This window comes from Rhinolophus ferrumequinum, chromosome 7 (assembly GCF_004115265.2).
Source record: "Rhinolophus ferrumequinum isolate MPI-CBG mRhiFer1 chromosome 7, mRhiFer1_v1.p, whole genome shotgun sequence".
NCBI lineage: Eukaryota > Metazoa > Chordata > Mammalia > Chiroptera > Rhinolophidae > Rhinolophus > Rhinolophus ferrumequinum.
The window spans coordinates 7,102,378-7,129,039 of NC_046290.1; the positions used below are offsets into that span (position 1 = coordinate 7,102,378).

The window sequence follows — 26,662 nt, forward strand, 5'->3', positions numbered from 1 at the left end:
TGGTCCTAGGCTGGCAAGGAGACACGTGCTGGCATCGGCAAGAAAGTCTGCTTAGGAGGGAAATCACATAGGTGTGGGAATGTGTTAAAAAAAAAAAAAGAAAAAAAAAGGAAAGATCCTTTCTTTGGAATTGCTTTTAATACTTTTGCTTCCCCGTAGGGCTTAAATTCTATTTAAAAGATATCTATCTCAGTCGGTTTGAGGATGGAAGGGTGGAAGCCATTTGCTGCTTCTATGAAGAGAAAGATGTGACTTAGGGATAAAAATCAGAAAGTTGAAAAACCAGAAAGTAAAGATGTCCACACACTTTATAAGACTTTGTAAATGTGGAGTTCTTTCAAGGGTGGCAGCTCAAGAGACAACTCGAAGGATACATTCCTAAAATCCCCTATTGGGTGAGAGGAATTAATAATGAATTTCCATTCCCCTCCTCCGAAGGCAGTGACACCTGCCCCAGTCTCCAGCACATTGGGCTGGGCACCATGGAGATGCCAACAGGACGGGTACACCTAATCGGGAAAAGGCTTGTCCTCTCACAGATGTCACAGCCATTCACGTCTGAGTAAAGAAAAGAGCCTGTTCTGCTGAGCTGTGTCCTTGAAACACAAACAGAAGAGGCCTCCTCCCCAGTGGAAGGCGTCTTTATTGCCCAGATTTCTCTCCCCAGGAGGGGGCGTTACAGTCATGACACGTGCGCAGCCTTTTATTTTGAAGGGATTTCAGTGACATTAAACAAGAGTCCTGTGGTATTGCAAGATCAAAGGAGTGGATTTGCAGTGACAGGAAACATTCTGATTTTAAAATCTTCCCTCCCAGGTTGAAGTCACACATCACAACATGTCGGAAGAGAAGACGGCTCTAGGATGGTTCTAAGAAGGTAAACTGTCAGGAATTTTCTCACGCAGGGCGTAGTTTAATCCCACTGCAGCCAGTACTAAGTACTTGAAAAAGCAATGACCCAAACATGAGTCCATCCGCTGTCTGCCATTTTTGCTTGACTTGGCTCGAGCAGCAGAGTTACTAATTAATTTTGCCATGACAGTGTTTCATTATCACTTCCAGCTTTTTTTTGGGGGGGGGGCGGGGGAGGGTGCAGGGGAGGGCGATGGGGAATAGAAGTGATGGTTATTAAAAAACTCCAAGCAACTGTAAAAAGCCAGAGGAAAAACGATTCTTGTGTTGACTCGTAGGGATTTTGAAGAAAAGGGCAGTTCGGGTGTCTGAGTTCCCCAGAGAACTGTTTGGAAGACATCAGCGAAGGGGGGGCTGAGAGTAGCAAAGGATGCAGGTGAGCAGAGATGGCGAAGGAGCTGCATTTATGTGGCACACATCGTCTCCTGGCTCTCCTTGTAGGAGGCAGGAGGGGGTTTGCATTGGCAAGATCAGAAACCTGTATTAAAGCAGAGGCAGGGTATGGCGTTTTCTGAACAAAGGATCAGAAGCAAAGAGATTCAGCGACCATGAGGCTGCTGTGCTGCGGACCACAAAAGAGAGTCATGGAGGCCGGTCCACAGCACTGCGCTCACCCGCTCCTTCCTCCAAGTCATCAAGATGGAACTGGAATGCCACTAACACTCATCTAGAATTCCATCTGCTCCTAGCTTCCCATCCACCGGGGCCACGACCCCCATTACTGCCATTTAAAGGGGGCTTTGTCCCTGGCATGCCAACCCCCTTCAGAGAATCCTGTAGTCTAGTTTGTTTATATCTTTGGTGATATGTCCCTCAAAGACAGTCTAGTACAGTGGATCTTAACTGGGGTGATTTTACCACTCAAGGGGACACTAGGCAATATCTGGAGACATTTTTGGTTGTCACAACAGGAAGAGGGGGTGCTGCCGGCATCAACTGGGGAGAGGCCAGGGATGCTGATCAATATCCTGCAATGTCCAGGATAGGCCGCACCGCAGAGAATTACCCAGCTCAAAATGTTAACAGAGAGCCCTGGTCTAGCAGTACATGACACAGAGTGTTTATTAATGGTGTGGAGTCCTGCATGGCCAAACATAAGTAAAGAAACTACATGACACACCGAAATAGAGTTTTAAGTCTGTAAACTCATTCAAAGTAGAACAGTACAGTAGCAATTTTAGGTGAGGGGACATATTTCATATGAGAAGTGCAGAATAAACAGCGGCATGTCATTCATTCAGTCACTGTGTAAAAATGTGCAGCCGTGATCTGTGCAGGCTCACACGATCTGTTGTTTTGAGGACATGAAATCCCGTGTCTTGAGTCACCAAGCTCCTGGCATATGGGAAGGTGAAAGCAGAGTGCGACTACATGGCAGCAGGCCGTGAGGAATGAGCAGCCGCTGAAATAAGCAGATGGTGAGAAAGGAAACGGTATTAAGCAGCAAAAGAAAAAGGATGGTTGGTAATAAGAAAATGAAAAATGTCTGGAAGAAAGAAAAACAACTACCCAGTAATATGAGAAAAGGCATCAAGAACGTCATGAAAGGCAGAGCCACCAAGTGATAATAAATCAAATCAAAATGTTCTTCCACTCTTGCTGCTATGGAGAGTGACTGAGATCAACGTTGGCTTATGTATCCAAAGCCTTAAGAACAGTCATTTGTTTTGGATCGCCAATTTAAGAATTTATCCTGGAGACGTGATTAAGGATGTAGGTGAGATTTAACTACACAGATGTTTAGTATGGTTTCATCTGTTAGAATATGGAAGCAACCTGACTTTCTGATAATCGGGGACTGGTTCACACATCACGGTAGGGCCTTATTGTGGAATTCGTGGTAGCCTTTCCACATTCTGTTTTGAACAACTGTTTATTGACAAGGAAAGAGGTCATGCTGAGTCCAGGGGTGAACTGTCAGACAACAGTGTGCAGAGTGAGGCAGAGTGGCCACTGCGCCCATACCTGTCGTCACCTTCAGTGATGTGTCAAGGTGGGCAGCGGGTGGAGGGTATGATGGAGGGGTATTATTTTCTTTCTGTAGCTCATTCATTTATCTTACTCATATGGCATTTATATGTTACATGCATGTATATACCGGGGGTGCCAAAAAACGTATACAAGTGGACACTTTGGTCAACGTTGCTCAAACAGTAGTTCACTGTCATCAGAAGTGTCTGGATACTGATGGTCACCACTTTGAGCACCTCTTGTAATTGCAGAAGTCAAATGTGACTTGTATTCATCTTTTGTTATTGGTATATATTGAGTATTATAATTTTAATACAGTTTTCCTTTCTTAAAATGTGTATACATTTTTTTGGCACCCTCTGTATATATTTATAATTAACATGAATTTTGTCTGAAATAAAGAGAAACGTTTAAAATTTAAGTAAGTTTAAAATTCTCATCTCCAATGTGGTCATGTGTAATAAAATTCATTTTTGTGCTTTGGGACAATAATCGCTATTTAGTCTCAGTCTCATTTCTAGGCCAGTGGCACCCATCTGACGCAGTGGGCCTATGGGAGTCTCCTGAAGAAGTGACACCCAATACACAGTCCTGAAAATCCAAGGAAACCTTTTAGATGATGGGATGTCATGACGTCAAATCCATTTACATATGTCATGTGTTAATACCTGCAGAACAAAGCAATGTTTAGCCTGACATGATCAAAAGCACTGCTTTTCCAGGGGCCCTTTGAGACTCACACATATGCACCTGTTGACGTAAATCGTAAGTTCTTGGATGATGATGAGATAGCATGCTCCTCAGACCGGTGGTGACTGCAGATTCAGAATGTTGACTAATCGTGTAATAAATGCAGCACTGGCGTGAGTAGCTGAACAGTTTGCACCATAAATGGAAAGAGAAGGTCTACAGAATACTCTTGACTCACAGCGGCCCTTGGAGGAGAAGTGTCACCACAAAGGAAATGGATGAGGCTGGGACAAGTCACAGCTATGAACATCTATTCATAGCAACAGCAAGAGCTAGAGGCCACAATAAATCCCAGATTGACTGTCATTCATTCAGCATAGCTGGTGGTGGGCATTGAGCTAGAAGTCAAAGACAGAAAGAAGACACCCCCACTCCCATCTTCCTTTTCAGAAAATTCACTCTCTGTGGGGATCAACTGCTGTCATGCCTCATAATGTGATGAGAGCTAGAGAAGTTTAAATAAAACCATGTGGGAGAAGGCTAGAGAGTGATTACCTTTTTACTTGACGGAAGTCTTGAAAGAGTGGAGACGATGTTTTATTTGCTTTTAAAGGATAATTCCCCGAGTAGTGGAAGAAAAGAGTGGGAATTCGAGCCAGAGGAACAACATGAGCAAAAGCTTGGAGCCTGGCCTGTGGGACGCTAGGATGGACCAAGAAAGTGTGCAGGGAAAAGGCCTTGGAGGTTCTGCCCAGATGTGTCTGCTGTTATCGTGGAAAAAGTAAGGGGGCATTGAAGATGTAAACAATAGTATAAACAGAACCACTTTACAAAGGAGCCAAAGCTGCCAGGCCAGAGGAACTGCCTTACGTGTCTTATACCTCAAGCCTTGGAAAGTTAAAACAGGGCACAATAACATTTGGACTGGGCCTCAGATAACACTATGTACCGAAGAACTGTTTGCAAAGATAACAAGAAAGCAGTTATTAGGACTACTGACCTGATGACTATCGGGCTGAAAATTAAACACATTATTTAGAATTAACATCATTATGTCATATTATTTGCACCAGCAGAAATGTCTTCCTCCTACTGATGTAACTGTTTCCCCTACCTTTCTCATAAATACCCACTGCCTTTGTCTCCTAATTGGAACATCATTTGGGCTTCGGCCTGAATCACTATGTCCCAAATAGCTGTTCTTATTGATGTCAAATAAATGCTTGCTGCCTCTCACTTTGAAAGGCCTTTATTTTTTAGTTAAATGTTTTACACAGAAGCACTCTTGCTTTTGTGTATAAAATATCATGGTGATAGAAGTGAAACTTCCTGCTAGTTATGCATTTGGCATCTACAACGTGAGAATGAGGTGAAAAAGAGCAATAACACTTACTCGTAAACGGACCACATCTCAGTGAACTGTGAAACAAAGATTATCAGGAGAGGCCATCTATCATATAAAAATACGAGATCAGATTCATCTTTGAGTCCTGAAAGGTTTATGTCTTTACCCATGTGGAGATATATATCTACGTATATCCATATGAATTAAAACATTCACAAGGGATATTCAAGCAGAAAAGAGAGGCTTTGAATTCTAGGGCATCTTCCTTGTTTTTGGTTTTTCTCAGTGGGTATTCTATACCCTGTCAAGTGCACACTGAGTGGGTCTTGAAGGTCCAGGTCGGCTCTGGCCAGGAGTCAGCTGTGTCCTGTGGCCTCCAGTCCATGTTTGTGCACCATCACAGGAGCACGGGCCATATCCCAAATTGAAAAACAAGAAATGCTTCTATCTACAAAAGGTGGAAAAGTAAATAAGTCAATTTGGTCTACTTCTATTTCCCTGGGCCCCAATCTTTGGACTGCCACCCCTGTCCTGCTGTTCTAGAAGGTAGTGAGGACCCTGCCAGGTGAGATGTGCTTCTCGGCACAGGACATGCAGATTGCTTTGGGGGAGGTTCTGCCCAAAAAGCACTAGAGAAACTAGCAATTTCTTATAATTTAGCAACAGGTGCTGAACACACAGTCAGAAGTTAATGAATTTGCAAAGCTTTATTGCACCAGAATATTATGCATTGAAAGTGCTTCCAGTCTGATGAGCCTTGTACATTTCAATAGCAAACATTTCTTGAAATAAGAGTATAAATGAAGCCTATCATTGTATCATATATTATCTTGAATTGTCCCTATCAGGGATCTAAAAGGAAAAGTTCCTGAGATTTTTATTGTAACTAAATCTGACCTAAGAGTCATAGTACTTTCCTTAAAGACAGAATATCAATGTCAAAGGTAAGACTCAACATAAATTTCTAGCATATAGCCACCTCCAGAGGTAACCATTAAATTAATTATGATTTTCATTACTTCTACTTGGCAGCATGTCTGGCTCCTATGTTCTGGGAAGTCTCTGCTGTGGATTAGATAACCTGTCATTTTACATAGCCCTTTGCACCTTTCTCTGAGGCATCTTAAAGTTAAGAGAGGAAAACTTACACATTTTTATAAGCACACACTGCCTTTGTCAGGGCCTGTTGGAATAGTATTTTTAAATGGTGTTTGAAAAGATTACAAATGTAATGGCCCGTGTAGAAAATTTGTGAATACAAAGCACAAAAAGAATCAATAGCTATGTTGTCTTTGATGTTACTACTACATTCCTTCTGGAAACACATACTTTTTTGCACATGGATATATTTTATATTTGCATATGTCCCATATTTTACAAAACTGGCCACCAGGTTTAATCTACATCATATCTGTATTTTGCATTCTATATTTTCTCTGATCACTACATAGTCTTTAAAAACCTGACTTTACAAGTAGTAGAGATCCCAGGGAATGGATGACATTTGACCAACTTTAAACCTGTAAACCTAGAACTCTCCAGAAGCTTCTAGGTGAGTTAGAATACTTTGTAGGCTCTGAAGGTGACCTGATATTCTGGTTGTTAACAAAGATGGGGATATCCTAGAGAGAGACCTGGGGACACATCCATTTCTCACCTTGCTGCAACCTGTTACTAGGTTGGCCCCTCGTCTCACTTGAGGCAGCCAGCCTTTAATTACTTTTGACTCCTTGGCCCCTTTGCTGAAATGGCTGCATGCTTTCCCATCATGCAAACCACTGGAGGAAATCCTCAGGTGAAGCACTTTTTTTCTGTTGAGACCTCAGGTTTCCTCAAATGTCAATCTTCCCCAGCAAGTGGCACCATCTTGACTCAGTTCTCGCCCTAGGACTGGCCACCATGCCAGTAGGCCCAGTGGATTTAACCGTGACCTCCCAACCCTCTCCTTCCTCCTGTCATCTTCTGTCCAGCCTTTTCTCTCTTGCACCCAGGACTTTCAACTTTGCCTCCCTTCCATCAGTCTTTAAATGCCAAAGAGTTTTTACTTTCGACTGTTTTTAGATATACTGAACTTGACAATACATACTCAAATGGATTTTCAAACAAGCATGACTGTTACCTGTTAGGTCCTCATAAAGTTTCATGCTTAATTTTCTGGCACTTCAAAATATTTTTGTGTTACATAGAGCCCAGTTAAAAGGCATTTTAAAAAACTATCACTTGGTTGAATCCGTAACTTTGAAGCTTCTTTACAGACAATGATATTCCACTGTATTTTAACTTACAGTCGCTTCAGCAAAACTTTCTTGAAAAAATCCTTTTTTATTCCTTAAAGGATATTGTAAGGGAAAAAAAATGGGACAAACGAATCTTATACATTTGCATTTAGACTTTGCAAAAATCATAAAATTCTATGAATCACTTGAGCTTCCCTATCTCAGGAAAAAGCTCATTGATGCCATAAAATCTGGTTCAAAGGACAGCGTTCTAGGCCTGGAGAATTGCTCACCATAAGGTTTCGTGGAGGCAGCAACCCCCTTTCCAGATGGGCTCTATCTCGGGGTAAAGTCCATGGACATTCTCTTCTGATCCCTGACTTCTCTGGACCCAACTGACTCCTAATCTCATCTGCCACTTCACAGACTTCAAGCCACATGAGTGCACCTTGGCAGAGGTGGAGAAAGGGTTCGGGGTTCAGGGAAGAATCGTACTAAATGAGACACCAGTGACCACCAGGTCAGGGGCCACCAGAAAGATGCACTTCAGAATCTGAGCAACAGACAGGACAGAAAACCTTGAAATCAGACTGAATTCGATCTCCATTTAAAGTTTTGTTTAGTCAAAGTGAAAAATCATAAGAAGTCCACATCCCAAATCTCCCTTCCAAAGTTGCCTGGGCCCATCTGGGGGTTTGGAGTGCTCAGGGGGTGGGTGAGACCCATGGGATGGCGGTCGCCAGGCAGGTTGGGAAGGACCACACTCCTGCCCATCTGCTGTTCTTCCTTTCAACCCTTCCTGCGCTTGCTCACTTTCCAGAATAAAGCAGTGTCAGGACTGGGCTCCATGGTAAGTATCATAGTACCGCAAAAGCAAACCACGAGAAGAACCCATTATACCTTTGTTAGACCACGTTTACTTTATTTGATATTGGAAACGTTCAGAACCCATAGTGGCCTGGCTTCCTTAAGTACTGGCTAGGAAAACTGAGGCACGTGAAATCACTTTGCACAATGCCTGTCACATAGTAGATGCTCACTAAACACCTGGTGGCTGACCACTGCATTCCCCTGGTGGGCCGGTGTTAAGTGGCTGGATTAAGAACCACGGCTTGATCATCTTAAAAGGCCCCTCTGATTCAGAGAGGGGACAGATGACACAGAGCACTGACCCACGACAGGGGAAAATGTGGCTGCGAATTTAGTTTTCAGAGTGGAAGGTCATCATCAAAGAGGCAATGCACATGTATCTCCTCCACTACCGGCTTGTTTAAGCTGGACCATACAGATCTAGCTGCGAAGTACCTGGAGCAGCCCTCAGGGCCCACAAACAGCTAGAGAACTGGGGGCTACAAAAATGCAAACACTAGTGCATTCAAGTCAAATGCAGGAATTATATTCAAGAATGCCTTCCTATTAATCCCTCCTCTTGATAAAATAGTCCCTTTAGCCCTTACTGTAAGTGAAATGATTTCTAAAATAGTTTACAAATGGTGTGCTGTGATCTACACAGATACTTTGCACACTTATTTTGCATTAAAACCTGGCAGGAGAATGTGATGTGGGTCCTGTTCTATTTTCTCAGTTGTCCAAGCCTGAGCATTGCCAGATCTTGGGTCTGTACAACCCTCAGCAGCTGGGATGGACAGCGCAGTGTCCAGGGAAAAGCTGAATGAATGACCGTGTCCAGGGGAAGACTGGACCTGTGGGCACAGTGTCCAGGGGAGATGGGAAAACCTGGTGGCAGGGGCCTGTGGCCAGTAGCAAGATGGGTGTTTCTTCACTCTACTCACTTGCCTGGGGGGCCCGGTGGGTGAGGGGTTCAGTCTCCCAGAGATGGGGGCGGCTGTTCTGATTGTGTCAGGCTGAGAGTCCCTGCCTATCGGCCTTTATTTCACTACAGAGCACCCTACTTACAGCTACTCGAAGTAAAGGCCATCCTGTTTTGCAGAGGCCTCTCCAGCTGGACAGCTTTCTGAATTCATCAGAATTGCCCCCAAAGCCAAGCCCCTAGTGTCCTTCTGTGGGAAGGACTGTAGTTCTCAGACTGCCACCCCCATTTCCCACAGTAAGTGTAAAGTCGCACGTCCAAGCATTTCAAAACGCGCTACAAACACCCGTGCTGGATTTTCGTGCATCTCTCCTCAGCTTCCTTCCTTAGACCACACCTATGCTGCGTACCTGCACCACCTGGGAGGCACCGTGCCTGGCCTCCACAAGGAGCTCAATAGGCGAACAAACACGTGGAAGAAACAACACCTGGCTATGAATCTGTGCGCTGGCACCTTAGCGCCCGTCTGGGACCCCAGCGGCTCCTCCTCTTTTTGAAATTTCTTATCTCGGCTCGGCAGGGCATGGGGGAGTCATTTAACGTTCCCCTGTCTGAGCTGTGACATTCCCGCAGGAAAATGGTGCAGACGCATTAGTGACGTTAGTGCATGCTACAAACCCTGTACCGATACTCGGAGATGACATATTCGTGTTGCAATGAGGGAAGGGGATAACTGCATGCAGCTGCGAGGCGCCACATCACCTGGTCTTGGGATTTCTTTTTCTTCTTCTTCTTGCCCCAGCACCCGGAGCTCTCCGTGTCTTTGCCATTGGCCTCCCCACAGAGCAGCCCGTCCAACTCATCCGTGCCCATGTGCTGTCCCTGAGACGTTTCTGCCGCCAGCCGGTACGAGAGGTTTCTTAGAATGCACACACAGTTTTCAACGGTCTGCAAACCCCAAAAAAAGGAAACAGAGGAGGAATGAATAAAAACTAACCAGCACTCCACCCAGAAAAGCAATCAGTCTCCACATACACATTTCTCTTCTGATGCATTTCACTGTGGGTTCCTAAAAACTCCCTTGGAAGGAATTTAGAGAAGCCTGGAAAGGTCTTAAGACCTTTCCTCCCCAAAGAAATGACTTGACAATAGTTACATCTATAAACAGCTGTCATTGTTGACTGAAATTCGCTTGTGAATAGGGCAGAACCTACAACCGCATGAGGTGCCAGATGTCCACTCACAGACATCTCCTGCCTGGGGACTGGGGCACAGAATCTCCAAGAGCACGGATAAGCAGGTTTCTGTCAGTTCTGGGATGGTAATATTTACCATCCACCAGGGTACTTTCTGGAAGTAATGGAGCAAGAGGTAGAAACCATGGTTGTCGCAGGTAAGTGAGGTCTGTGGTCGCCTGGGGCCACAAACGTTTCCAAGCTACTGATTTTCTTCGAGTTGGCTGGTGCTCCTATTTTCTTAGCACAGCGGTTCAACAGCGGTTAAGGACACATGTTGTGGAGCTGGACACCGGTAGACCCCCTAGGCCTCTGACTATTGGCTGTGTGGCTTGGACAAGGCACCCAAGCTGCTCTGTAAGATGGTCATAATTGCACCCGTGTTTTAGTTTGCTTTGTGGGTTAGGCGAGCTAGAGTTTGTATGTGTGGTTAGCAGAAAAATGTCCCCCGAGATGTGCACATCTTCATCACTGGAGCCTGCGAACACGTTAGGTTACGTGGTGGGGAGACAGAGGGTGCAGATGGAACTGAAACTGAGGTCACCGATCAGATGACCTTCAGATGGGGAGGTGACCCTGGGTTATCATCCAGGTGGCCCATGTAATCATGAGGCTCCTGTAAGTGGAAGAGGGAGGCAGATGAGCTAGAGAGGACTTACGTGAGAAGGACGTGACCTGCCATTGCTGGCTGTAAAGACGGAGGGCGGGGCCGCGAGCCAAAGAATGCAGGCGGCCTCCCCAAGGTGTAAAAGGCAAAGAAACAGCTTCTCCCCTAGAGCCCCGGGAAGGAATGCAACCCTGTTGACATGTTGATTTTAGCCCAACGAGACCCATTTTGGACTTAATAAATTTGTGCTTTTAAGCCACTATGTTGTGGCAATTTCGACAGCAGAAACAGGGAACTAACCTGCTATGTACGTACTGGGAAGAAAGCCTGGCACACATTGAAGGCTGCGTCAGGATTCACATCATGAACAACGGAGGGCAAGGCACCACGTGGACGTCTAGGGCATGTGACCCAGAGCTGGTCGCTCTGTGTTTGAATCCTGCCTCCCTTTAATGAGCTGTGACCGTGCTGTGTGCAAAGGGCTAAATCTCTCTGTGACTCTATTTCCTCCCACAGGTCCCACCACCAAATACCATCACACGGGAGATTAGGTTTCAATAGATGACCTTTGGGGGCACACATTCAGTCCAGGGCATCAAACTTTTGACTTTTGTTCTGGATTTGAGGAACCGTGGGATGAGAGAAAAAAATACCCATCTAAAAAAAGGATAAAATAATGGTGGAAAACAAACTGAACGGAGGTCAGTTTTATTTTTACAAGCATGGCAATCATTTTTTCAGGCACCTACTGTGTGAGAGCCACCAGTCAAGAACATTATTCCATTTTACAGATGAAGGAAACGAGACCCGAAGCTGCTGGTAACTCACACCAGATCATGCCACTTCCAGTGCTGGGGCGGGGGGGGGGGCTGCCAGAGTCCAATCCCGCACCGCTTCCTCCTGCCTAAGAACTGGAATCGGGTAAAAGGCAGCATATGTCTTTCACTTGACTACAAAGGCAGGAAAATCAACTATAGAAACCCATTTTCAGGATTGATCGCTGGAGCTTTTGCCATTTGAGACCTTTCTTGTCAGCTTTTCAAGGTTTCATGGCTGCTAGTCCCACAGGCTTTGAGTTAACTTGATTTTCTATTTCAAGCATCCTCTCAGCGTCCAAAAAGACACTAGCATGAAAGCAGGTAAACACAGCACAGTGATGAAAGAGAAAAACCTCCCTCCCAGAAAGGAAGATGCTAGGGTATGAGTCAGAATGATTTTTAGATCAGTGCAAACTAGTTTTTCTTACATCAAAGACTTAGGAGAATAACCTTCTTTCTCAACCCGCTGTTCATCTTCCCCAGGGGCATCTCCATGCCTCTGTTTAACGAACAACACCTGGGGAATACAGCTCCACTTTCGGGAAATGCTTTATAATGTACCCGTGTCTGGGGGATGAGTGGGAAGAGGCTGGATAGTGAGAGAGAATGTGGGGATTGGGATGATGAGGAAGGGCGGGAGGAGGTGGTGTCAAGAGAAGACTGGGGGTGAGAGGTCACTAGAAATCTCTCTCTGTTTCTCCCTCTCTCTCTCTCCCTCTCTCGTTAAGTTTGGTTTGGGAGAATTACCAATTCAAGCAAGACAGCCACTAGCCTTCTTTGAGGTGCCAGCAGAAGGCATGTGGCAGCTGGTGGTTTTGATATCCACTACTGTTAACAATGCTTTTAGCAGTTCTTCTTGGTCACCAGGGTCACTTTGACTCCTTATTTTCTATTAGAAAGGCCTAATTTGGAAGTGGTCTGGAGACTGCTCTCTCGTATGTTATCAAACAAACTATCCCAATTCTAGGCGCTGAGCTGAGAGCTTGCATCAAACACAAGCTCTTTTATTCATTAACTTTGCTGGCCTTAAAGAGGATGTGTACTCATTTTTTTCTCCCTTCTAACTTGTCACTGTGAAAGCTCAGAAGTGGCAGAATTATGGGACAATAATAATATGTTAAAACTCAATAGCACATTCTGGCCAGCGAAGCACTGCCGAGCAATTGATCACATCTGTTCTTTTCAACAACTGTGATGATCGTCCTTGTCACAAAGTTGAGGTCCCTCAGGTGTGGTCCTCTAGAGGTGGTGATGGCACATCCACCAGCACATCCTGATGCCAAGTTTGGTGCACTTGCTACTCGATCAGGAATATCTGTTTATTTAAATCTCAGGTAGTTTAATTGTCCCAATGATTCCAATTTCCTCTTTGGGGCAAAGTGTGGAATTTAAAACAGAGGATCTCAAAGGTCTTCCAAGACTTTCAGGAGTCCGGTCATCTGATCTACCAGAAGAAAGATGTGTGTGCCTCACGGCACGGTGGTTTTTGTTTGTTTGTTTGCTTGTTTTTTAAATTGGGGAATATTGGGGAACACTGTGTTTTCCCAGGATGTCAACTCGTTGTTTTTCAATCTCGTTGTGGAGGGAGCAGCTTAGCTCCAAGCTCAAGTCATTGCTTCTCACTGGCCCATGTGGGAATCGAACCGGCAACCTTGTTGTTAAGAGCTTACACTGTAACCAACTAAGCCATCCAGCCGCCCCCGGCACTCTGGTTTTGAACCAGGCTCCTAAAGGCTGCCACACCCACCAGCAACGAGGGCATGGGCACTCGACCAAGGTGAGAGGCTGTTGGCTTGTGTTCAGCTGTAAGGCTCAGACGGTATTAAAGCTCTTCTAGTCTCCATTACAGGTAGAGGCTCAGTGTACCTCCCAGTGCCTTAGTCTTTACTGTTCTGAATATGAAGATCGTGGGCATCATGGCTTCAGTGAGTTACCTCTGGTAGCTCTTTTTAAAAATCACATGTCTATCATGTTGATAGGCACCTGTAAATACTCAAGACATCTTGACTGGTCATTTCTTTAGGGACTAAATTTTCTTGTCAATAATATTAAAAGGTCTAACATGGCCATTCACGGCAGTTATAAGGGGGGACAATTAAATCTTTATTACATCATATTTTGTCTTGGAAATCGGTAACGCATACATAGTAAATGAATGGACGCCAACATAAGTGAGGGACAGTGATAAGATGACAGTGTTTACCACTGGAGTCAACTAGTACTCAAAGCGTTGGAGTCCCAGAAGATGTCATTGACCCGACACTTAGGGAGAAGGGCTCAGGCACCATTAACTTCCTACATGTCTCAGTCACTCTCACATGTGGTTAAGTTGAGAAGCACTAAGCTAAATCACCCCCCCCCCCCCGTCCCCATGCCAGTTAGTCCTACGTGGATAAAATCACTCTTTTCGTTCTTTGTCTGACTTTACACCTGAATTACATTAGGCCATATTCCCGATTAGAGTCCATTTAAAGCTATGTCTACTAAGGGGGGCTTCCAAGCCAAGATGCACATCCAATCACCTGGTGAGTTTTTAAATGTACAAAACTCGGAGACCAGAGTTAGACATTCATATTCAGAGGGTGGTGATGGGGTCCAGGGACATCCGTTTATTAAGTGCTGCAGAGGCAAATCTGATGAAGAGACGGTGTTGTAAACCCTGGGATTAAGGCTTGTGATTCACAACCAGGGCCAATGTTGCTCCCAGGAGACCAAACGGGAATGTCCGGAGACATTTCTGTTTGTAACTACTAGTGGGGATCGGGGGAGGAGAGGCCAGGGACACTGCTTAACATGTGACACTGCACAGGACAGCCCCCTGGACAAAGGATTAATCGGCCCAAAATATCAATGGTGCGGCTCTTGAGAAACTCTAATTAAGGTATCGCATTTATTACATATATTACTTTCAAAGCATCAGTCAAGTCTGTGTTTATATTAGGATGTTATGAAATTACTTTACAAATTTATATTTAGATTGAATCAAAACCAATCGAAAGACAAAACAAAATAGCTCACACACCGGAAAAGCCCACCCAATTCTATTTTGGTTTGTGCACTAAAACATGGCATAGACCCTGCTGATTAGCGGGACAACCTCATTTATTCAGCATTTGGACAGCATTGATTTAGACTTCATCCAGCATGGCTAAAATGGCATTTGATACAATTAACCGTGGTTAAAAAGCTAATCTGTAGGAATACAGGATTATTCAAATCTCAGGTAGTTTTAATGTTTCTTTTTCTTTTGAGAGTGGATTTCATAAAACACAACTAGACGCTTTTGGATACTGTGGTACGTAAAACTGTATGCACTCATCTGCTGGTGTTTGGAACTCCTGTGGTTTGAGTAACTTAAAACAATCTAAACGTTTACTCGTTGCTAATCAAGAGTTAAGTGTCTAGTTCTAGGCTAGGATTAGAAGTTCTGTCTAGGAAATGCTGCGTTCCTACAAGGACACCAAGGCAGGTTTCAGAGTGCGAGTATGAAACACAGCATCAGCTCCCACAGCTGCCAGCCCCTACCGAGCCCCTCGGGCACCGTAAATTCCCTAAAATGTAATCTACGTGCGTACAACGAACCTTGCTATCGATGTCACTGCTCCCCAGTGCAGACTGAATCACGAAGAGCAGGGCATCCGTGAGCCCCTCACATTCCCGCATGCGCCTGCGGGCCTCCTCTCCGGCAGAACTCACATTCCTGCAAGGCAAAGGGAGCCGTTAGCAACCTTCAGGTGCTCCCCAAAGGAACGTTCTTCCACGCACACCTCCTCTCCCAGTTTTAACGGAAACACTTTGCTTGCCTTTTCAGAAGGTTTACCAGAAGTATAGTTTTAATGAGCAGGGATGGCTTCCACAAAGTCAGCCAATTCATCAAACGCATCCTAGAATTGGGAAAGTTACAGATATCTGTACTGCCACTTGGGAAATGGAGGACGCAGAATTCTGGACAGGGGATCAGTGAGGAGGGGAGACTTTCAGAAAGTCTTCAAAATTTACGTCCTTTTTGATTGACGGAGGAATCAGAAGTTTTTGGTTCAAAGGATTCTTTTCCTTTGAGAAGGGTGAAACATTGATCAAAGACAGAGCTTCCAACTTACTGAAATATTTTAGAGATCTAATTTCATCTGCCTCAAAAATATGCCTACTATGGTCCTGCCAGAAATACAGTTCTAGAAATTTATTCTAAGAACTTAGTGAGGGGTTTCAGCGAAAATGCCGCCATGGGGACGTCCAGGGCACCTTTTACAGGTAGGAGTGAACCACACTCCTTCCTACGCTGGTACCTGCTGAGCTCGCACTCGCAGGACCACTCGCTGTACCACAGTGCACAGCTGGGAAGCAGAGAGACCTTCCAGACCTACAAAGAGCACGAGGTATTCGTGGGCGAGGGTGGACCTTTGGGGTGATTTCAGTTACTTCACCACCTGAAAGTATGTTCTTCATCTCCTAACCATGGCAAGGATTTGGTTCCAGCTGAGAACTTCTGCAGTGACTGACTCACTGACAGCACAGCCTGTAGGAGGCCTGCTGGAGGAGGTGAGTTTCTGAGAGAAAGGTACAAAGGGACTGAAAGAATTTAGAGACTGTGGGCACAGGTGATGGGAAGAGAGAATGGTCTGTGTTGGGCAATGGCTCTCAGACTTTGGCGAGCATCAGCATCACCTGTTCATGCAGATTGCTGGGCATGCAGAGTACCCTGGGGGCTTTGGTGGAGTTGGATAATTTGCATATTTGGGGTGCTGACGTTGAGAATTACCTACTGCGCTGGCTCTAGGGGAGGGTTTGATTGGGGAGGGTAGAACTCTTGGCTGACTGCCAGGGCAGCCACCGGAAAGATCCCAAGAACCTGTGACTTTGGACGCAGCCTGCGGGAGAAATGGAATCTCCATGCCCATGTAATTGACACATGTATTCTTACATGTTCACAACATTCTTCACTGTTACACTTTATCCCATTTTACAGATGAGAAAACTGAGGCTCAGAAAGGTTGTCCAAGGCCACATAGGCAGCAAGTGGAGAAGCTGGAACAAACCCAGGTCTGTGAAGGAGAGGAAAGCAAGGGCTTGATGTACAGTATGGACGGACTATAATTTTTTAGGAATTAAAATAAAATAAAAAAGGCCTAATGCTAAAGCGCTACTGAACATAAATGTTTTCTTAGAGATCTAAAAAGTTCTGTGTACCATGTTTAAATAGCATCTATCAGCGTTTTAATGTAACACTGGGAAAGGTTATTCAATTCAATTTAGTAGTTTTGGCATTTGCTGATCTTAAAATATAAACCAAATTCCTCAGTTCCTTAGATAATAAAACTGGGCAAATATCGACCGCATCTTTATATAAAGTGTTATAGATTCCGTCTTGGCGTGGTCAACCACGTCTCTGATCGGGTCCCTGGGAAGGGGGAAGAACGGAATTTCTGCCAGGGACAAAGTGGAAAGAGGCATACTGGGGTGATTCTGAACGAGAAGGATGGCTTTTGTAAGAGAGCACTTTTACACCATTCCTCCGTGAAATGATTTTCACCAGGTCAAGGAGCATTGAGGCTGTTAGAGTAATAGGTCTGTCAAAAAGTCCGATCAGACGTCTTTGGCCAGAAGAATCCTAGATGGCAGTGTGTGATTGTGTGTCCTAAGTCTTGCCTCTTTGTACTTGGATGAAGTCTGGTCTCCAAAGAGAGAATGGGATTTAGACCTGAGCTAGCCCTACGGGTAGCTCGTGTGCACCCTGGTCTGAAACCCCAACATTCTTCCCTTACCGATTAATGCTCAGCCTTTCCAAGTTTCCTTAGGGGGGCGGGCTGCCTCCTGACTTACAAATAAACTTTAGAATGATCAGCTTATTCAATGACGGCAAGTCTAACCAATGGGAAAGATCAGGAATTAACAATTTTGTCAACATTTTAAGTTGTCAATATTTTGTCCACATTATAAGTTGTCAATATTAATATGAGTGTATTTCAGTATTCTAGTTTCCGTTCAATTCCAGTCTAGTCTCTTCCCAAATTAAAAAAGTTATTAACTAGTTGCTTGATTAAAACGTGTAAGATATTGAAAGATGAGAAAGACTAATAAGATAGGGTCCCTGCAGGGAAGGGGAAATGAATGGGACACACACACCCCCTATGAAACAGAGGGGAGGAGGAGTTACCACAGAGTCTGCAGGTAGGATGAAGATCAATACCTAGTTTTAAGCAGACTGAGATATGCATGTGTCTCTTTATTAATGGGTAACAGTGCCCAGGAGACTTTGGGGATGGATTTCCACTTTTCATCAATGATTCCTGAACGAGTGAAACATGTCATGAGTCTCTTTGGTTTTTCACTCTGTAGGAGAGACAGGCTTTCTTTTCCTCCCTTTCCCCCAAACGTAAGATCTACTAGACCATGCCTGTTTCACTGTTTAAAAATAGAAAACCCAATAACCTTGTGCGTTGGTGACTGAACAGTTAGTTGTGATTATGGTCCCAGGAAAGTGTTTGACAATGGGCCAATGCGCATCCTGTAAAGTTCTCCCTCCTGCTGTACTTATACCACGTTCTTTCCATTTTAAGGGAGGTGATTTCCATGTCTGGCGAGAAACTGGTGCAGCAAAATTCTATGCATTAACATAACATTAAAACAAATCCTTGTAGGTTATTTATAAAAAGCACAAGGATGGTAAAATATTACTCCTTAGAAGTAATCTTTATAATCTAGATTGAATTGTCAGTTGATACATAATTTGGGAATTTCTGTTTGAAGAAGATTCTATAATCTTTTTATCTAATACAGAAAAGAAAGAAAATTTACTTTTATATTTTACAATGAAAAGATAGAATACCTCTGACAATCTCTTTTATTCAAACATAACTAGTTAAACTGCTTTGTTTCCTTTATCATATTCTGTGCTGGTTGACATCTCATTTCTCTAAGCTTCCATCACTCACTGTGCTTATTTAAAATCAATTCAATATACAGTGAGCTCCAAAGTGGAACTCATACTCTATGTTCAAACGAATGGCTATAGCATTTTACACGAAAGACTTCATTTTACATGCTTCTACTTCAGACATGGCCAGGACATGGGGCATCAAACCACAGAGGAACCAAGGGAAGAGATGTTTAGCAATCAGTCTATTTGAAATTAGCCTCTGCCTTCTCCACATTCCCATAGCTCTTTGAATCTCCCTTATTGATCACCACTGACTTTGTATTGGAGTTATTTAGGCTGTGACCTTCTTGCTGCATCGGGACCTTCTGGCAGGCAGAAGGCATGCCCTTGTTATTTGCATAACAAGGGCGGGTGCCCGCCACATAACACCTGGGTGCCCGCCACATAACACCTGGGTGCCCGCCACATAACACCTGGGTGCCCGCCACATCGTAGGAGCTCAGTGCGAGCTGGCTGTTACATGTGCCTCCGGCTCTTCCGCAGACAGGCGTTCACGTGTATGCAGGTCATCACCCATTTACCTCTGTGCTCCACGCTCACTGAATCAGTATCAGAGGCCGGGTACACCATTTGAATGCAGGCTTTTTATGCTGTGGTATATGCTCTGCCACTAGAACCCCCAACCTGGATGACCCAAGGCAGTGTCAATTTGCAAAGAAAAAAAAAAGCAATTGCATACAGCATGTAACATGGGGTGTACACTTGTTTAGTGCTAATAGTAATCACACAGGCTGAGTGCTGGAGAGACATGCACGAGGCTGCCGCCTGGAGCCACCTATGCACAATGCCACGCCCCCCTCAGCCCCAGGCTAGCGGGGAGAGTTTTCTGGTTTAACACTGGTTTGCCTTCCTGTGCTGTCACTTACCTCCTCTCCTCAGTTCCTTGGCCTTTATGCTGTGACCTCCGTGGGGGTCATCTCATACCAAGCCCACCAGTCCCCTGCAGCAGGGTTCCAGCCCTACGAAAATTCCTGACGCTCCCTCCTGTTGGCTCAGCCCTGCACATCTCTGGCTGGGGTTCACTGGGCCCCTTCATCTCATCTCCCCGTTTATAATCAGCAGAGCCGATGGTGAGTCTAGAGGACCTGGGCCTGGTTCCTGAGACTATATACCCGTGTGTGAAGTAGGGTGGGGAGGCCAAAGGGCTTCAAAGGGCAGAGCTGAGATTGTTCCAAGAATGACAGACAGTCCCGAGGCAAAGCTGAGAAATGAAGCCACAGACTCAGGAAGGCCCTGATACCAACCCAGCAGGACAGGTGGCGGGGGTGGAGGGTGGTAGAATCCACAGAGGATGGCAGCACAGAGCCGGCCAGGAATGCCAGATCTAGGAGTGCTAGAGTCACAAACCTCCGTACTCCATATAAGAAAAGGCTGTCTGGGGCTCTGAAGATACCCCTCCACCTGGAATACTCTTCCTCTACCTGTAGGCCCACCGACTCTGAGCAATCATGGTAGCCAAGGGTAACTCAGAGCTCTGGCTCACCCCTTTTCTCCCCTCTTTGTGGCTCCAGGCACAAGCTCCTTTTAGGACATCTGCAACCCCTGATGTTTGTGGCTGGTCCCTCCATGACATCAGGGAGGGGTGGGGAGTATCATCCTATTTTTTGTCTGTCCCTTGCTCCTCAGTAGACAGCACTTAGGAGCTCAGTGAATTACTGAATGAAAAAGCACAATTGTTTTAAGACCTGTCTCCTTCTAGAGCAACGTCTTAACTGGGGTGATTTTGCCAATGTCTGGGTGTCTGGGGACATTATGGCTATCACAACTGTGGAGGGAAGGGGATATCACCGGCATCTAGTGGATAGAGGCACCCAGGGCTACTGCTTAACAGCCTACAATGCTCAGGACCAGCCCCCCAACAATGAATGGGAGCAGTGTGGAGGCTGAGATGCCTGCTCTGCATAGCTGGGCTCCTTGAGGGCCGATTTTGGGGTGTATGCTCCCCCAACACCGAACACACGTGCAGCCCAATGTTTCTGAGGCCTCCGCTGCTCCGAATCATCTTTGGAACTTGGTACAAATGCAAAGGCCTGGGCCCTCCCCTACTTCCCGAGCCTGGGCCTCGGTTTGTTCAATGAGCTCTCCAGGCAAGGCTGACCCACGCCAGTCGAGAACCACTGTCTCAGCCACGGCAGGACACTGAAGTGTTTATTGACGATGGAATTGTCTACTGTGAGCTAATGACATAAAGGCTCTTCACAGTTCTCGTCATCTCTTCCCAACAGGGCGGGGGTCTCATGGCCTCATACCCCACAGCGAGGCCTTCAGACCCATTGCCGAAGGCTCCTAATAACAGACGACCTGAGAACGTCTGAAGACAACACTAGGTTTGTGACGGGACATCTCAGCAGAATACAAATGTGGATGGTCTTCGTTTCTTGACCATGTGGTTCCCTCCTTCGAAACCAATGAGATGAGCAGCTTCCCATAAATTAACTGATCTAAGCATGGAAGCGGGAAGTTACAACAATCATGAACAAGCCTTTCTCCCGTGAAGTATGCTTGGTTTTCCTTTAAAGTCAGTGCATTTTACAGAGGTCATTCTATCCATGAGTATCTAAGTCAGAGGTCAGGAACTTTTTCTGTAAAGGGCCAGAGAGTAAATATTAATATTTTAGGTTTCTGGGGGCCACGTGGAGTCTCTGTCACTTCTCTTCCTCTTCCTCCTTCTTTTAAGGACTTTTAAAAACATAAAACCCATTCTTATCCGCGGATGTACAAAAACGGGTCCCTGGAGGGATTTGGTCTTGGGCCATAGCTTGCCAATCCCTCACCTCCATGCTCATCTGAAGCTGGTTATAAAATTCAGGAGGGGTCACTGAGCCCCTGATGTTTTGCTCAAAGTTTTGTACATTTTAATATTCCCCCCCATAGTAAAGGTACAGAACTTTTCTCATACTCTGAGGCCAGGACTCAAAAAGTCTAAGAATCTCCAATAATATCAGCGCTACCCTTGGCTTGAGCAGAACATTGCTTCTCTAAATTGGGCTTTGGGAATCAGATGTATTTGTCCCCATGGACAAACCACAGCTATACCTAAGGAGAGCTGCTTGTCTATTGGTCCCCACACTGTCCAAAAATCCCGGATCCTTTCCCCGATGTGGGAAGGTCCTCCTGCTCGGCTTTGCGTGTGTGGTCAGGGGAAAGGGGTCATCTGCATGGCCAGCTGGGGCAACACAATGACAGCTGTGCAGCCAGGTCCCCTCACTCCAGGTGCAGCAGTCCTGGGTCCAGGAAGTAGCACGAGTCCTGCCAAGTCTGCTGGCCAACTCTGCCGACCCTTTCTTCTTCACTCAGATGAGCTGCCACCACAGAAACTACCACGTCTCATTTTTTTTTTTAAAAGATTTTATTGGAGGAGGGGAACAGGACTTTATCGGGGAACAGTGTGTACTTCCAGGCCTGTTTTCCAAGTCAAGTTGTTGTCCTTTCAATCTTAGTTGTGTTGGGCACAGCTCAGCTCTAGGTCCAGTTGTCGTTGCCAGTTGCAGGGGGTGCAGCCCACCATCCCTTGCGGGAGTTGAACCAGCAACCTTGTAGTTGAGAGGATGCGCTCCAACCAACTGAGCCATCCAGGAGCGCAGGGGCAGCTCAGCTCAAGGTGCCGCATTCAATCTTAGTTGCAGGGGGCACTGCCCATCATCCCTTGCGGGACTCGAGGAATTGAACTGGCAACCTTGTGGTTGAGAGCCCGCAAGCTCCAACCAACTGAGCCATCCGGGAGCTCAGCAGCAGCTCAGCTCAAGGTGCCATGTTAATCTTAGTTGCAGGAGGCGCTGCCCACCATCCCTTGTGGGACTCGAGGAATCAAACTGGCAACCTTGTGGTTGAGAGCCCACTGGCCCATGTGGGAATCGAATCAGCAGCCTTTGGAGTTAGGAGCACAGAGCTCCAACCGCCTGAGCCACCGGGCTGGCCCCAAGGTTCATTTTTTTGATTTGTACCTTTTCTCTGCAGAAAGGGAGCATCTTGTTTCTGTCTGATCATTCACCAAAGGCGGATTCCCTTGTGTGGCTGGCAGGGTGCTAGCAGCTGCGCTGCCTAACTGTGAAGCACGTGTCTTGTTAGGGCTCTTCGTCTTTAGGGATGGGGATGGTTTGATGTTATGGGATTGTGTGCTAACGCAGCCAGGTGCTCGGGGCTGGGCACAGAGTCTCGGCAGTAAAAGTTAACTGCTCCAGCTGCTTCCTGCCCAGAGACACCCATCAAAGAGAGAGACAGCCACCCCATGTCATGTGGGGACTCAAGAGTGCGGACAGGAAAAGGGGTGCACACAGAAAAGAATGAAAGGTTTCACAGCAGCACAGACCACTTCTTTTTCTAATCTTCATCGTAGATTTAAAAAAAAAATCCAAAACGAATGTACAAGTATTAAAACAATGGAGGAAATGCTTAAGTAAAAGTGAACATCCTTGCCCTTTCCTTCTCCACTGTCCAAGGAAATCACCGTGACCATTTGGTGTTCAGGATTGTTTTCTACTCATATAAATTGACCGTGTAGCTATTTTTCTGGTTTTGACCACAGTGGTTCCTCAGGTAACTTGCTTTTATCCTCCAAAAGTGTATCCCTCTTTTCATGATAGTACCTACAGATCTACCTTACTCATTGAATGACCCTGGGTACTCAATGTATAAATATATCCTAATTCATAATTTTAAAATTATTATCTTATTAACGGACATCCACGGTATTTCTAAGTTTTTTACTGTAAGAAGTAATGTTGAGCTAAACTTTGGAGGAGTTATAGGTTTTGCCAGATGGGCCCCGAGGAACCATTCTAGGAAGAAAGGGTAACAGAGATAAGTCAGTTCCAACCAATAAACCAACGTCTTAGCTGGGCACCTGCTGTGCCCCACACCCAGTGCGAAGTCTTGGGATACAATGATAATACCTGGCCCTCGACCCAGGGGAGCTCACAGTAGCAAAGCAAGCAGACATATATTTGATGGGCCTAAATCTGGTATCATCAGCAGAAAACTGGCAGTCTGAAAAATCTGGGAATCAATCTCCCTTGGAAGGATGCGTAGATGTGCCTAGAAGAGAAACATGGGCTGAAATGGATGGAAGTTTTACTATTCATCTGCTTCGGTAAAATCTTTGCTGAAGACGTAATTCTGTAAATTTGGACATCAACTATTTTCCTTAACATTAAAAGCACCAAATCATTAGTTCCGACTTAAGACATATGAACTCAGAGAACAATAACTGTGTTCTTCGCAAGGGAGCATTTCATGGGAATTCAGTGGAAAGTACCCTTGAATTTGAAGGGCAAGGCTTAAACCACACACACAGGCTTAGGGACAGTTCCAAGCGAACAGCCCGTGTAAATACCAACCAGACACACCCATGCAGAGGTGGAGGCTCCAGGCCCTCTGGGCGTTGACAGAGGATAGGATCTGGAAGGGAGAGGCTGCATTCTGCAGCACGGGCCAATTCTGGCACATACTTCTCCCTTTTGACTAAGCCCGGCATGCTAAGCCAGTCCCTGGTGTTTGCTAAAACCATGGCGGGCTCATGATTCGCCAGGGCAAACCTTGTTGAGGCTCTGTTACCAAAACCGCATTACCTGCGCTAAGTCCTTGACACCTCCTATCTGCCGGGGCCCCAGGCAGGTGGTTCTGAATGCCAGGTGGTGCAGCTGTGCAGGAACGGAGAGATGAACCCTGGTGACATTTGCTCAATAACCAAAGGGGACCAAAGCAAGTCACCCCCACCTGCCTGGTGAATTCAAGTCATTCAAGAGGCGTTTCCAGTGTCATCCTTTTCTGGTGTCTTACCCAGAGGGCACAGCCAAGATGACAGAGGGTAAGGCCCTGGCCTTGCAATGAATGCAGCTTGCTGAGCTGGATTTCCGAGCTTCCTGGACCAGTGACTGACTCCCTTTTATTTTCCATTTCTCCCCCTCTGGCACTGGAATGTCTATAACTGCCATCCTCTGCCTGTCCCACCACTGCACGTGGGGAGCAGATACCTTGTCTCCTTAGTGCCACAGGTCCACAGGTGGAGAGGAATTGTTCCCCGGAGCTGTACTTCATGGATGACTCACCCACACCTGATTTACATTATTCTGATTTTGGACTTTTGAGCTGAAGAGATTTAGGACTTTTGGGAGATTGTCCTGGATGACCCCCGTGGGCCCCATTTAATCACATGAGCCTTAGAAGCAGACACCATCCTCTGTGTCCGGTCAGGGAGATGCAGCAGAAGGGGACGACAGAGAGATCGCAAGCATAGGACAAAACTCCCCATGGCCAGTTCTGACTTGTAGGGGACAGAGGGGCTGTTAGCTCTCAGCTGAGCGCCCGCGAGAAGCAAAGACCTCTGTCCTAGCCAGAAGGAACTGGATTCTGCTCACAGCCTGAAGCTAGCTTGGCGCGGATTCTCCCAAGAGCCGAGAGGAAGGAACGCGACCCCACTGACACCTTGATTTTAAACCCGTGAGCCCAGTGTCGGATTTCTGATTCACAGAAACTATAGGACAATAGATCGGTGTTGTTCTAAGTCACTAAATTTGTGGTACTTTGTTACAGCAGCAGTAGGAAAGTAATGCACAGCCTTTAGCTCAAGAATAAATGGCATTTTTCTCAACACCATCCCGAAATGTTTCACACCCCACCCCCTCCCTGGAAAACGGCGTATCTGCAGTGGGCTCCTGCAAGTTTCAAGAAGCTATTTCCAGATGATCAAATAATTACATTGATTTGACCAAGACCTAGCTGCCACATAAATAAGACAATTAAAATTCTTCCTAGTGGCATGTGTGTAGGGGCGGGGGACAGGGGTGGCAGATGAAGCCTCTGCCATCAACCACAAAGGGCCAGGCCACTGTTCAGTGTTAACTCAGGGCATGTCCTTGGCCTAAGGGACACTCACGTGATGATGCACTTTGGGGGCAAAAGTATACGGCTTCATGTCGTCCCGTTGCTAATCTGATTAAGTCATGTGCGTGCCACCAAATTTGTGGCAGTCACCTTGGTGCCGATTGCTCTCCTGCTTGGCTGCTGTCTTGCACTTCTGCCAATCCTCTTTGGGGCAGAAGAGGGCCCTGAAAAACCTCAGTCTTCCCAGCTTCCAGGGAAGAGAAAGCACCGCGGTTGGTATTCTACACTGTGTGGGAGACGAGAGGTGGGGTCTAAGGGAGAGGAAGGAGGCAGCGTCCTCGCTCTGCTTGCCGTGAAGTCTGCAGTGCGGCCTCGTTACCAAGAGAATCCCGGAACACTGTCTGAAACACCAACCATAACGCCCTGAGCAGTATTAGGGTTAACCACACCTCCATCAACCTAAACGGGGTGCAGAAAACGGAAGGCTGAATTTATTTGAAAAGCTCCTGACTTCTCCCTCGCCGTTTGTGTTTTTAGGCCTGGCACTTCATGATAGCCCAGTCAGAACAATTTCCAGAGGGATAAATTTCCTTACTTCTTTTCTTTTGCTTCTTTCTTTTTTTTAAAGATTAGCCAAGTCTTGCTGTTTGGATTCCGGCTGTGCAACTGACTGTCTTCTCCCAAGGAAGGTGATGTCTTATAAATCAGGACAGTGATGGTTTGGTAATTACCCTACTGAGCTGCAGGGACAGAATGCTTCCGGGGCCTGCAGACCGGCTTCCTAGTCAGGCCGGCAGTGAGCGCGGCCGCCGAGCTGGCCTCAGAGGGGCGGCCTCTCCGTGGACATCCCCACCCCCACTCATAAATGAAGACCAGCGGAGAGACACGGATGAGTCCTCTTCCGCTGATTGGTCAACACTGGCCATTTAAGATGCCCAGACCCGTGCCTTGTGGAGTTACCTCCGCAGCGGTGCCAGAGCAGCCCGGCGCGGAAGCAGACATCCTCGAGTTAAAAGATACTCCATCACTGTCAAAGTACTACCTAGGGTTTTAGCTACACGATTGCAATTAGAATTGATGGACGCCACAGACTTAACTGCTCTATGAAATGTCTGCTGAAAGTTTCCCATTGGGCTAAATCACAAGGAAATCGCAGGGAAGAAAAGGGTGAATCCTGCGTGGCTAAAACCGTTAGCTGGGAACATAATTGTGCCGCTGGCTCTTTGTGCTCTGCGAACATCCACAGGTGTCATCTCCTGACTGTAGTGCTTGGGAGTAAGCCGGTACTCACAGCACCTCGAGTGCTTAGCTACCAGACCACATCTCCAGCTGGGCAGT

At 46.1% G+C, this 26,662-nt stretch overlaps 1 protein-coding gene across 3 annotated transcripts in view; it reads right to left on the bottom strand.

Moving 5' to 3' along the window:
* Nucleotides 1-26,662, bottom strand: part of CTNND2 (catenin delta 2) — an 829,794-nt gene that overhangs the window by 117,228 nt on the left and 685,904 nt on the right. For all 3 annotated transcript variants that reach the window (XM_033110744.1, XM_033110743.1, XM_033110745.1), the window contains 2 exons: nt 15,148-15,265; nt 9,668-9,853 (listed from right to left, as the gene is read on the bottom strand). In XM_033110744.1, coding sequence (XP_032966635.1) covers nt 9,668-9,853; nt 15,148-15,265 — 304 coding nt within the window. The remainder of the gene's footprint in view (nt 1-9,667; nt 9,854-15,147; nt 15,266-26,662) is intronic.